Below are 10,732 nucleotides of genomic sequence, written 5' to 3' on the forward strand. Positions count from 1 at the left end.
ATAGACTGTATTACTTCCTACGCGCGGGTCACTGTGTTTGGGTAATAATTATAGTCATCACTTCTTTTTCACAAAGTAAGAGCTATTCGTGCGCGTCATCCACAGCAAGGACGATATGAACACCGAGAGAAATGTATCTGTACAGATTTGTGGGTCGTCAAAACAAAGGGTATCTAATTTACAGCTTGGCACCGCCCTGGGCCTTCTTCAGGATGGGCTCCATCTTGGTCGCCTTCATGATGTTGCCCTTGATCTTGAGCTTGCCACCCATGAACAGACGCTGGGCGTTGGCCTTTCCGGAGACCAGCTGGGCGAAGTCCTCATCGGAGAGGTTCAGAGTGACTATATGCGCAAGGGAAATGGTTAGTTATGTTACTCCTGGCATTCGTCTTGCATTCATATGGAAGCTCAACTCACCATCAGCCTTGCCACCGGCGGGAGCGGCACCCTCGCCGACCTCGCCCTTGTTCTTCAGGTCGAGGTACCAGCTCTTCTCCTCGCCCTTGGAGTTTTTCAGGTTGAAAGCGACGATAGCCTTGGCTTTGTCGACGGCATCCTTGCGGTCGGCGTCGTTAGACTGAAGAGTCTGGTTGATCACGTCGAAGGCGGCGGAGGAAGGGAAGGAATCTGTGAGAGAGTGTCAGCGACAAGATGCGACGAGATGTAAGGTAAGCCATGGTAAGCCACATACCGTTCTTGAGAGGCATGGTGAATGAATTTGTGGAGTAGTAGTAGGAGTGGAGTGCAGTGAGAAGTTCTGGGGAAGAGAGGAGTAATAAAAGAACAAGTTCAAGTACAAGTACAAGTTATTATAGCTGGAAAGTGAAGCTGCCATGTGATCCGCCCGTGACCGAGGCCCGCCTCCCCGTGATTCCGTACTTTTCTCCACATTCACCTTCAACCAGTTCCTCCGTGCGGATACACATGAAATCATTTCCCTCCGAGGGATCGACATCCCCATACCCATTCCCCAATCTCCTTCCCTCCGCTACTCGCGTAATAGTTCTCGCGTGCCTTCGACGTCACCGCCGGCTTAGTACTGACACCGGTAGCAGCCGCTTGATATGATCCGATCCCCAAGACTTTATCACGCACCCGTGTCCTCGCCATTCCCCCGCAGACCATCCCTTGGTCGGTCGACTGCTTGGAGAACCCTTTGCAACTGCTTCTGGTTGATCCCAGCCCCGCTCAAGACAATCGGGACATTGATCGTGCTTTCGTGTTTCTGCGCCTCTTTCCACTGGTCACTGCCGCTGAGCTGGGTGAAAGGTGCCAGAGCCTCATCCCAGGTTCCTGTTCGCAAGTTGATGTCTTGAAGATAGAACTCGCGTAGGGAATGTCGGTGATCAAGGATGAAGGATTAGATTTGGGATGCGTCAATGGTCATCTCCTAGAGAGTGTGCAGTTTCAAAGACCTTAGGGATGCTCTGGCTTTCGGAATGCCACGCACAGCGCCTCGTTTGCCGGATCGTCCTTGTAGCCATGGCTCTGTCGCCAAGGAGATTGGTGATAGTCCCTTGTGGCCTTGCCAGTGAAACCTCAATACACGAAGTGTGGGGAAGCTTTGCAAATATGCATGGAGGAGCTTCAAGTGGTCTGTGGGACCAACTTCATGGGGGAAACTCGTCATTTGGATGGTCAAATGGCGTATCTGGTGCCAACGCCTACGCGAGGCAGGAGATGCGCCGAACCCGATCGTTGATTGGAGATACAAGACTGCTCCTGGATGAATAGAGATCAACGAAAGCCTATCGAGTAGGCTCAATGGCGCCTGCTCGACCGCCATCCGCAACAATATGAGCGCATAATCCACGATACTACGACGATACCGGTGGCTGGGTGGTTGACCGATGCGAAGATGTCGCAGGTTCGGCATCGGCGACATTGCTCTCACGAACGCACGAACATCGGTTGCTGCGTGGAATACGGGCGGATACTGTTTCACCAACAAGTCGGTCATCTCCCAGGTTCCGTACCGTGGAACCTTTGGGGCGACCTCGCGGCCCTGAGGCGCGTATAGGAAGGTCTGTTCCTTTCCCGTGGTCGAGTTGATCACCGGAGGTAAAAAGGTTTCCGGTGAGTGCGGCATCTTGAAAGTCAGGGTGTGGATGTAAGGGCCAATCCGCCCGAGAACTGCAAGGCGAGATGGCCTGGTCAACGTGCCACTGCGAAAGACAATTGTAGTATCCGCGAACAAAAATGGTGCTAATATTACAGCAAGGTCTCGGCAGGCCAGGCGACACGCCTTGAGATCATCTTGAGTGAAATACCGCACGAGGGTCTCTTGAATTGCTTGTCCTTTCTATAAATGAACTAACGCAGGTGCCATTATACCTCCGGGGCTTATATGGGCATTTTACCTGATGGAATTAATCGATAGAGTCACGGTAACTAGTATCAGGCAATTCAATATTTTACCTACTTTCCTTATATAATTCTTGAGCGCATATCCCCCATGCTCTGAACTACCTTGCCTTGATTTTCGTGCTCTTGCCAAATCCTAGTAGATCACATCGGGGTTGGTTTGAGACCAATACGATATCGGGATATCTCTGGGGACAGAGTCACCGTCTCATTTGACAATTCTGCTGTTAACCACATCCCAGAATGAGTCATTAGGCTTATGAGTCAAGGAAATGCAGTCTTAACGAGAATAAAGTAGCTAAGCGCTCTGTATACGTTGATGCAGTCCAAGACCAGATAGTCTTGAGACTGCAGTACTAGTATTAATAGAGACACCGGAAACGGGGAAACTACCCCAAACAGGCAATTTACGATTATTTTCATATTTGCACGAATTGGCGTAGAATCGAGTTAGGATGGAGGGGATAAATATGGAAATCAAGGTCAAACTGATTGAATTAATACTATTTACTACTATTATATTGATATTTCTAGAGGTGTAGATAACCATGGTCAACGATTCCTTAGTTGCGTGACGAATGGCCGCGTCAAATCTCCGTCTTCCTTTCCACCTACAACTACTACTAACCATCACACCTCGTGGCAGTTCGCGTCAGAGTCGGATCTGATCTGATCTGATCAATCAGATTTCCACTTTCCATCTACTCTGCTATACTTCCTCCTGAAGATCATCTTCCTCTTCGATTCAACCCTTCCAATTTCCTCCATCCTCCCTCACAATTGCAGACCCCACCAATTCAATCTCTGACGATCACGGTCACTAGACGCTCTCTGTTCGTAAGTGCCAGCTGTCTGCCTCTTCCCTGTTTGCATCTCACAGCCTCGCGCACCTGGGCACCCGGGTGAAACGGTGCCCTCCCAACACGTCTCCGCCTGCCACTCCCGCCTGCTCTGCTGCCTGTCCCCATCTCTCATTCCCATTTCCATCCCATCTATCCTCCACTCTCCACTCTCCACTCAGCCCCACCGCCTTCGCGTTTGCCTGCGATCTCTCTAATTACTACTTCTACTTCTATTTCTACTTTTGAAATGCTGACCCTCAATCAGATAACTCTTCTTCTATCCGTGAACAAAGCCCTCTGCCAGCTCTGCTTTTGTCCAGGCGGACCGGTACTTGTTACTTTTCTTCTTTCATGATTTGTATTTTCGCTTCTGTTATCAAGCCATTACCTGCTTGTACTCAGTTTTGTGTCAACTTCCTACTGCGCCCGCAGAAGGTGTAAAGAGTGTATCTCTTCCGCCAAGATGGCGTCTGACAGAAATCTCGAAGTGGAAGATCTCCTCGGGGACATCGAAACACGCAAATTTCTCTACGAAGAAGACCTTGCCAGTCAAGTCGACCCCGAACAATTGACGGAAGATGCCAGGGTGCTCAAGGAGCTCGAGGCTCGACTCCAAGTACTCCTGGGGAATGATATCCCAGATGCTTCGATGGAGCAGGAAAATGACCAACCCCGTCCAAACCCACGGCCTGCATCACCCGTGGCACACACTGGAGCTTCGACCGCTTCATCCTCAACGGGCTCGCCTGGCCCGTCAGCCAGTACTCCTGCTCGAGCTCCCACGAGCAATGGATATGGCCCCTCGTACCCTCAAACCCGAGTTACCCCCCCAACAGGGCTGGCATGCAGATCTTGTTCAATCTCCGACTGCGGGCCCTTCATCAACCCCTTCTGCATCCCGATCTCTATTCATGCCTCAGTCCAATGGGAATGGAGACTCAGAGCTTGATTTCTCATCGGGAACCGATGTATCTCGCAAGCGACCGCGTCATGACTCGATTTCCTCGCCTTTCGCTGCACCTTCAAAACGACAGGCTCTAATTGACGAGTATGAAACTCGAATGGAACAGTTGTCGGAAGAGCTGGATAACAAGTTGACAAATATCCGCGAAGATTACCAGGAGAGGCGAAAGGACGTTGATGACCTTGAATTCAGGGCTATGGCCGGAGGAATCTCTATCTCGGAGGTCCTGGAGGCTCTGCAAGAGGAAATGGAAGAAGAGGAGCGGGTTGTCCGGAGGGATATTAACCTGGAACGAGATGGAGCTATGGCTCGAAAACTACAAGCAGAGGATTTTGGGGAAGATGAGCCCGCGACATATCCACCCAGCCAGTCAACCGCACCTACGCACCCCTCTCTAGATCGACTCCCATTCCGACCAACGGATCCTCATCGATTCGATGGGACTTTCAGGCCCGCCTCGTCGATTCCAATTTCATACAACCGTCCTTATGCTCCTTTTTCTCCTGGCGCTCCTGCGATGACGATCACAGGCGCGGGCCCTGCTAAGCAAGGTCGGTCATTGCCTGGTATTCACTGGGATGACGATCTTCAAGAAATCTCGGGAGAATCCTTCAATACGAAATTTGGAACTCAATTCAGAGATCCGAGAGTGTACGGATTTCCACATATGCCTTCTGATCTCCTTAGTCCGCGAAAGTTTCCATGGGTATCGCCGGCGGTATCGCCCTATACTCGCGACGCTGCAGGCCTCGCAATGAGCACCTTAGACGAGGCAAAGTTGAACCTGGAGGATGACGACATTGAGTATGTATTTTATTCGATTTGTGCCCACGTGCTTCTTCCGACTGAATACTGACATGATTCTATAGGCGCTACGAGGAGCAGCATTTCCCTCAGGACATCAAAAATCTACTCACGGGTATCAAAGATATTCGGGATGCCACAAATGCCGACACCGACGAGACCCCAAGTGCCCTCAAGGTGACGTTGATGAAGCACCAAAAGATCGGCCTGAGGTGGATGAAGGCAAAGGAAGATAGCGTCCAAAAGGGTGGAATCCTAGCAGACGATATGGGTCTCGGCAAAACCATCCAGGCGATTGCGCTCATGACCGCTCGCCCACCTACTAACCCTGAACGACACCCGTGTATCATTGTCGCCCCGAAGGCTCTTATGGAACAATGGAGACTCGAGATTGCCCGACATGTCAAACCTGGCAAACAAAAGCTGTCAGTCTTCATTTTTCACGACAAGACTCGCCGGACCCCATGGATAGACCTTCGCAAATACGATGTGATCATCACCACATTCGGCACCTTAAGGGCCAACCACAGCCTTCTGGACAAGGCCGACGAAATGGAAAAAGCGGGCAGAGGTCCGGAGATCACCGACCTGTACCGTAGCCAAGCAGTCCTCTTTACGCCCAGCAGCAAATTCCACCGAGTCATTGTGGATGAGGCGCAAAACATCAAAAACCCATCGGCAAAGAGTAACAAAGCATGCTGCGCACTTAATGCGACCTTTCGTTGGTGTCTGACCGGAACACCCATGATGAACAAGCTGGACGACCTCCAATCGCTTCTCAAATTCCTTCGAATCAGACCTTACAACCATAAGGAGAAGTTCAAACGAGTAAGTTTCAACAGGCGATTGTGTTCACATTGTTATAAGTTTCCTTGGAAGCTCCAGTCCCGGCGCAATAACATACTCCTCTTACGAAAATGAAACTAATCACGTGTGTACAGGATTTCCCCGTTCGTGTCGGCATGGTGGAGGAAAATACCATGCAACAGCTGCGCGTCCTGGTCAAATCTGTCTGTTTGCGACGTACAAAGACATCTCAGATCGACGGCCAGCCTATTCTCAACCTGCCGCCGAAGGTCATCGAAAAGGTCCATGTTGTATTCAACGACTTTGAGAACGCAGCATACACCGAGCTGAATACCAAGACCCAAGAGAAGATTACCAAGCTAATCAACAATGGTACCCTTGGCAAGAACTACACTCATGTGCTAGTTCTGCTTCTCCGGCTGCGACAGGCATGCTGTCACCCGCAGCTGTTGGACATCAACACTGACGATATCACCACCGTTTCCGGGGTTGATCTAATCGCCAACGCAAAGCTCTTGACGCCCGATGTTGTAACACGCATCAAGAATCTGGATGAAGAGGGTGACGAAGAAGCTGGGACGTGCCCAATTTGTATGGATAGCTCTGGAAATGCGGTCATTTACATTCCTTGTGGCCATTCGGTCTGTCGTGAATGCTTTGCGCGTATCTCCGACCCCGCGGTGCTTGCCCGAGATGATACATCGGGTCTGGTCAAGTGTCAGAATTGCCGTGGACCGGTCGATCCTGAGAAGATCACCGATCTTAACTCGTTTAAACAAGCGCATGATCCGAATGCAACGCCCGACAACGAGGCGGGGAAGAAAGACGAGACTTCCGATGAAGACTCCGATACCGAATATGACTCCGAAGATGAGTCTGGCGAATCGGTGAAAAGGGGCAAGAGAAAATCACTGGCCGTGCTACGAAAGGCTGGCCAGAAGAATCAGAAGGAGAGACGCAAGTATCTCCGTCGTCTGGAAAAATCCTGGATTCCAAGTTCCAAGATTGAAAAGTCCCTGGAGATCCTGCAGGCAAACGAGGACCGAGGAACTGGTGAGAAAACCATCATCTTCAGCCAATTTACCTCACTGCTCGATCTCTTGGAAGTTCCCCTCAAGCGCCGTGGCTGGAAATATGTTCGATTCGACGGGTCGATGAAGGTAGATGATCGCAATGCCTCTGTTGCGGGCTTCACCGATGACCCATCGACGCGGATCATGCTCGTTTCTCTGAAGGCTGGTAATGCCGGTTTAAATTTGGTCGCTGCTTCGCATGTTATTATTTTCGATCCATTCTGGAACCCCTATGTTGAAGACCAGGCTATCGACCGAGCCCATCGTATCGGCCAAACGAGGGACGTCTTTGTACACCGCCTGCTAATTGAGCACACTGTTGAAGATCGAATCGTCGAGCTGCAAGAGCAGAAGCGTGAGCTTATTGGCGGTGCCCTCGATGAAGGAGGCTCAATGAATGTGCAACGTTTGAGCGTTAAAGACCTAGCATATTTGTTTGTAAGTGAAACGACACCCCTGCTTCCAGTTAGTTCGAGGTTCTAGGCAGTATTGGCTAACATTTCTTTTTCTCTAGGGGATTCAAGATGCTTGATTGGATGATACTTGATTGGAATAATGATTATGTTTCCATTCTGCTTTATGTTTCTATGGTTGTCTTCTACTTGATGTTTTGTCTTGTTCGGAATGTGATACCCTCCCAGTCATGATCACCAGGTTTAAATACAGGTTGCTGGTTACAGGTGTTTAGGAAGATCGAGAATCTCACTTCTTTGCCGTTCTGCTACGGCTTGTGCTTTTTATGAATATTCTGTCGGTCTTTTTTTTTTTTCGAAGTAGTCTACGGTGAGATCCTGTAGGTAACTAACTAGTAGCTTCATACTAGTAACGCCTAATACTGAGAGAATTGACACCTCTCACCAATTATGTAGCTCGGTTGCACTCAATGCTAGAGACGAAGGCTACATTCAACACCAAAGTTGAAAGATTATCTTGGGCTCGTGGGTGAAAGGGTAGTTAACCGATTTAGTTGGCCTCCACTAACTACAGTTCACAACCGTGCAAAGCTTTAACCTCAGGGTCGCCATTCAACATTCTAGTTGTTCACCAGGTTGAAGAATGAAATCCAATTTGCTTGGCAAGCGCCTTTGTATTTTGGTATGTAGAAGTAAGGGTTTCTGGAAGGTTGATATGAGAGAGAACCTTGTTGAAAGAGGACTTGCTTTTTGTTTTAGATGCAGCACTCATTTCGGTAGGGGGGATCGGGAAAAAAAAGGCATTGAGATGGTAAGAGTCTAAGCTACTAAGGTTGGGGGGAGTGAAACAAAAAAAAAGAAATGCATAATCGATCGTGCCGTCCCTTTCTTCAAACCGCCACTTTGCCCCAACCGCTTTCATTGTATCGTGATTCTGAGAACGGGATTTTGCCACGGGGGACGTAAAAACCAAATAAAAAAAAGAAGATCATCCGGTCGGGTGGAGGGCTAATGCTCGTCTGATGGTCGTTTTAGAACTGTCGTGCGGAGCGTAGCCGAGAGTGACCGGAATTTCCGGGGATGAGAAAACGCCGGCATTGAGGAGGTATAGGGGCCGCTTTACAGGTCGGCATCGTCCTCATCGGGGAGGGGCATGTTGGCAGCGTCGTCCATCTCCTTCTTGTAAGCAGCGAGCTGCACGTGGTCGACGGTGACCTCGGGAGGAGCGAGAGCGGGGGCAGCAACGAACTCCTGTAGGGGGGGTGGTTAGTATTGATCTGGCGGTGTGCGATCGGGGATTAGGTCGAGAAACTTACCAGTTGGGGGTTGCCGACCAGCTTGCGAGCGAGCCACAGGAAGGGCTTCTCGAAGTTGTAGTTGGACTTGGCGGAGATATCGTAGTACTGGAGGTTCTTCTTGCGGTGGAAGGTGATGGTCTTGGCCTTGACCTTGCGCTCCTTCACGTCAACCTTGTTACCGCAGAGAACAATGGGGATGTTCTCGCAGACACGGACGAGATCACCTGGTTAGTTGTTAGTTTCAAAAATCGAGAAGACAAAGACAAGGACCAAATTGGACGCGGGGCGATCGCAATACTCACGGTGCCAGTTGGGAACGTTCTTGTAGGTGATACGGGAGGTAACGTCGAACATGATGATACCGGCCTGGCCGTTGATGTAGTAGCCATCACGGAGACCACCGAACTTCTCCTGACCGGCGGTATCCCAGACATCGAACTGAATGGTTCCCAGGTTCTATCGCATCGATAAGTTAGTCGACCGTCATCGGAGCGGGGTCTTCGGCGGGGCTATAGCATACGGTAGTGAAGGTGAGGGGGTGAACTTCGACACCGAGAGTGGCAATGTACTTCTTCTCGAATTCACCAGTCAGGTGGCGCTTGACGAAAGTGGTCTATGAGGTTGGTGAGGTTAGCGATGGCGTTGCGCGGGTGAGGCGAGCGTTGGGCAGATATTTTCCATCTTTGTTGACAAGATGGCGGGGCAAGGGAGGGGAGGAGAGGAGAAGGGGGAGGATTGTTTCGGAAGAAGCGCAATGAGACGATCCAAGATAATATCGAAGTCTGATGACTTTGATGATGATCGCAAGGAGGTCGGCATGGCCCCTCGCGAGGAAATGAAGCCTGGGTAGGCTCTGTTTTGGATCGATCTTACCTTACCAGTACCACCGTCACCGACCAGGACGAGCTTGAAGGTAGGAGGAGTAGATTGGTCACCCATGGCGAATATGATGTCAAAGACGGAATTCTGGGGAAAGTAGGCGGAACGAAGATGAGAAACGTTGGTGGGGGGGAGGAGAAAGAGGAAGGGGAATAATAATGCGAGAGCGCGGGTGTTCAGGGCTGCAATTTTTGCCAGCTTAGTCATCCACGGCGGTCCAAGTGTGGCCTGACGTAGTTGGTGTTCACTTCTCAGTAGGGCTACTCAGTGCTCACATATACCTTAGTTTTAACTCTTTGTTGCATGACAGAGAACTAAATACATGTATTTTAACCACTACCACTACGTGGATCAGATAAATCCATGAAGCATTATTCATCTTGAAAAATAGAAAATCGAAAATAGAAAAGGGCTGGACGGCTGTACATGTCAGACGGCGCCGCCTGTAGCCACGGCAACAGCAAGGAGTCAAGTCTACAGAGGAACAAGATGACACCCCAACAGTCCTCGACCTCCCCAATTGCGTCGGGGGGTAAGTTGCAGATCTAATGAGCTTGTCCCTGATCCACTCTCGTTCTTCCGTACCACCTTGACCGACACGGCGCGCTAGAAGAGAAAAGCGGTTAGCAGATGGCGTATGCAAAATGGTGCAGAGTCTCCCGGGAGTGGGAGTTCGTTCCAGATCAAGACATACCCCTTCATTTTGCTGGACGGTCTCGGCCACCTTGGTCAGTCGCTCGTGGTTCAGCCAATTTGCATCACCAAAGCTCCGAATGGTGTCTCCAGCCTTGAGACCTGCCTGAGCCGCTGGGCTGTTCGGTTCCACGCTATTGACCTTGGCAAAGGGTGTCCCTAGCGTGCCCGCATCTGCAATGCTGGTCGGCGTGGCTGCAACTGGCGCCGGCACACCGGACGGCACACTAGATCCGTTCGTGGTCGCAACACCTTGCGCATTTTGTAACTGTGCAAAATGCGCGTGAAGACCCTTCTCCAGATACTTCATCACTTCCTTGTGGTCGTTTTGTAAGTGAATCATTCGGACGCGGGTCGTTCGGACTGGGTTCTCGTTTTAGCACCTTGTTGTTGATCAGCACCGGGTCTTTTGCGCACCTTGGGCGATGTCAATGTCGTCGCGCGGGTATCCATCGAAAGTTGTTAGGGTCGATGTCATGCTAACATTATGCTTCATTTCCAAACGAGTCAGTCGGTCAATCTTGTCGGAAGGCGGGGTTCGTAGCTCTCACCGTCTTGAGGACGCCGCTCAGTGCAGTCAGCTCCTCCTCGATCC

The 10,732-nt window shown here is 50.5% G+C and overlaps 5 protein-coding genes across 5 annotated transcripts; 1 reads left to right on the plus strand and 4 right to left on the minus strand.

The window, feature by feature from the left end:
• Window positions 1–178: 178 nt before the first annotated feature.
• Window positions 179–707, minus strand: N7481_010012 (SCP2 sterol-binding domain-containing protein; the record flags this gene model as incomplete). Its single annotated transcript, XM_057269231.1, has 3 exons — window positions 179–342; window positions 418–627; window positions 692–707. The coding sequence occupies 3 exons, from the start codon at window positions 705–707 to the stop codon at window positions 179–181; spliced, it is 390 nt and encodes a 129-aa protein (XP_057119908.1).
• A 380-nt stretch (window positions 708–1,087) lies between these two features.
• On the minus strand, window positions 1,088–2,089 carry N7481_010013 (uncharacterized protein; the record flags this gene model as incomplete). The annotated part of the gene is made up of 2 exons (XM_057269232.1): window positions 1,088–1,324; window positions 1,451–2,089. The coding sequence occupies 2 exons, from the start codon at window positions 2,087–2,089 to the stop codon at window positions 1,088–1,090; spliced, it is 876 nt and encodes a 291-aa protein (XP_057119909.1).
• Window positions 2,090–3,669: 1,580 nt separating this feature from the next.
• N7481_010014 (uncharacterized protein) lies at window positions 3,670–7,386 on the plus strand (the record flags this gene model as incomplete). Its single annotated transcript, XM_057269233.1, is given in 5 exon segments — window positions 3,670–4,026; window positions 4,043–4,974; window positions 5,040–5,802; window positions 5,916–7,292; window positions 7,369–7,386. The coding sequence occupies 5 exon segments, from the start codon at window positions 3,670–3,672 to the stop codon at window positions 7,384–7,386; spliced, it is 3,447 nt and encodes a 1,148-aa protein (XP_057119910.1).
• Window positions 7,387–8,386: 1,000 nt separating this feature from the next.
• On the minus strand, window positions 8,387–9,504 carry N7481_010015 (Ran family GTP-binding nuclear protein; the record flags this gene model as incomplete). Its single annotated transcript, XM_057269234.1, has 5 exons — window positions 8,387–8,518; window positions 8,584–8,789; window positions 8,868–9,021; window positions 9,086–9,178; window positions 9,439–9,504. The coding sequence occupies 5 exons, from the start codon at window positions 9,502–9,504 to the stop codon at window positions 8,387–8,389; spliced, it is 651 nt and encodes a 216-aa protein (XP_057119911.1).
• Window positions 9,505–9,918: 414 nt separating this feature from the next.
• Window positions 9,919–10,480, minus strand: N7481_010016 (putative 26S proteasome non-ATPase regulatory subunit Nas2; the record flags this gene model as incomplete). Its single annotated transcript, XM_057269235.1, has 2 exons — window positions 9,919–10,050; window positions 10,139–10,480. The coding sequence occupies 2 exons, from the start codon at window positions 10,478–10,480 to the stop codon at window positions 9,919–9,921; spliced, it is 474 nt and encodes a 157-aa protein (XP_057119912.1).
• Between the last annotated feature and the right edge of the window lie 252 nt (window positions 10,481–10,732).

This window comes from Penicillium waksmanii, assembly GCF_028829765.1.
Source record: "Penicillium waksmanii strain IBT 27052 chromosome Unknown utg000008l:1.0-5622682.0:1.0-5626561.0, whole genome shotgun sequence".
NCBI lineage: Eukaryota > Fungi > Ascomycota > Eurotiomycetes > Eurotiales > Aspergillaceae > Penicillium > Penicillium waksmanii.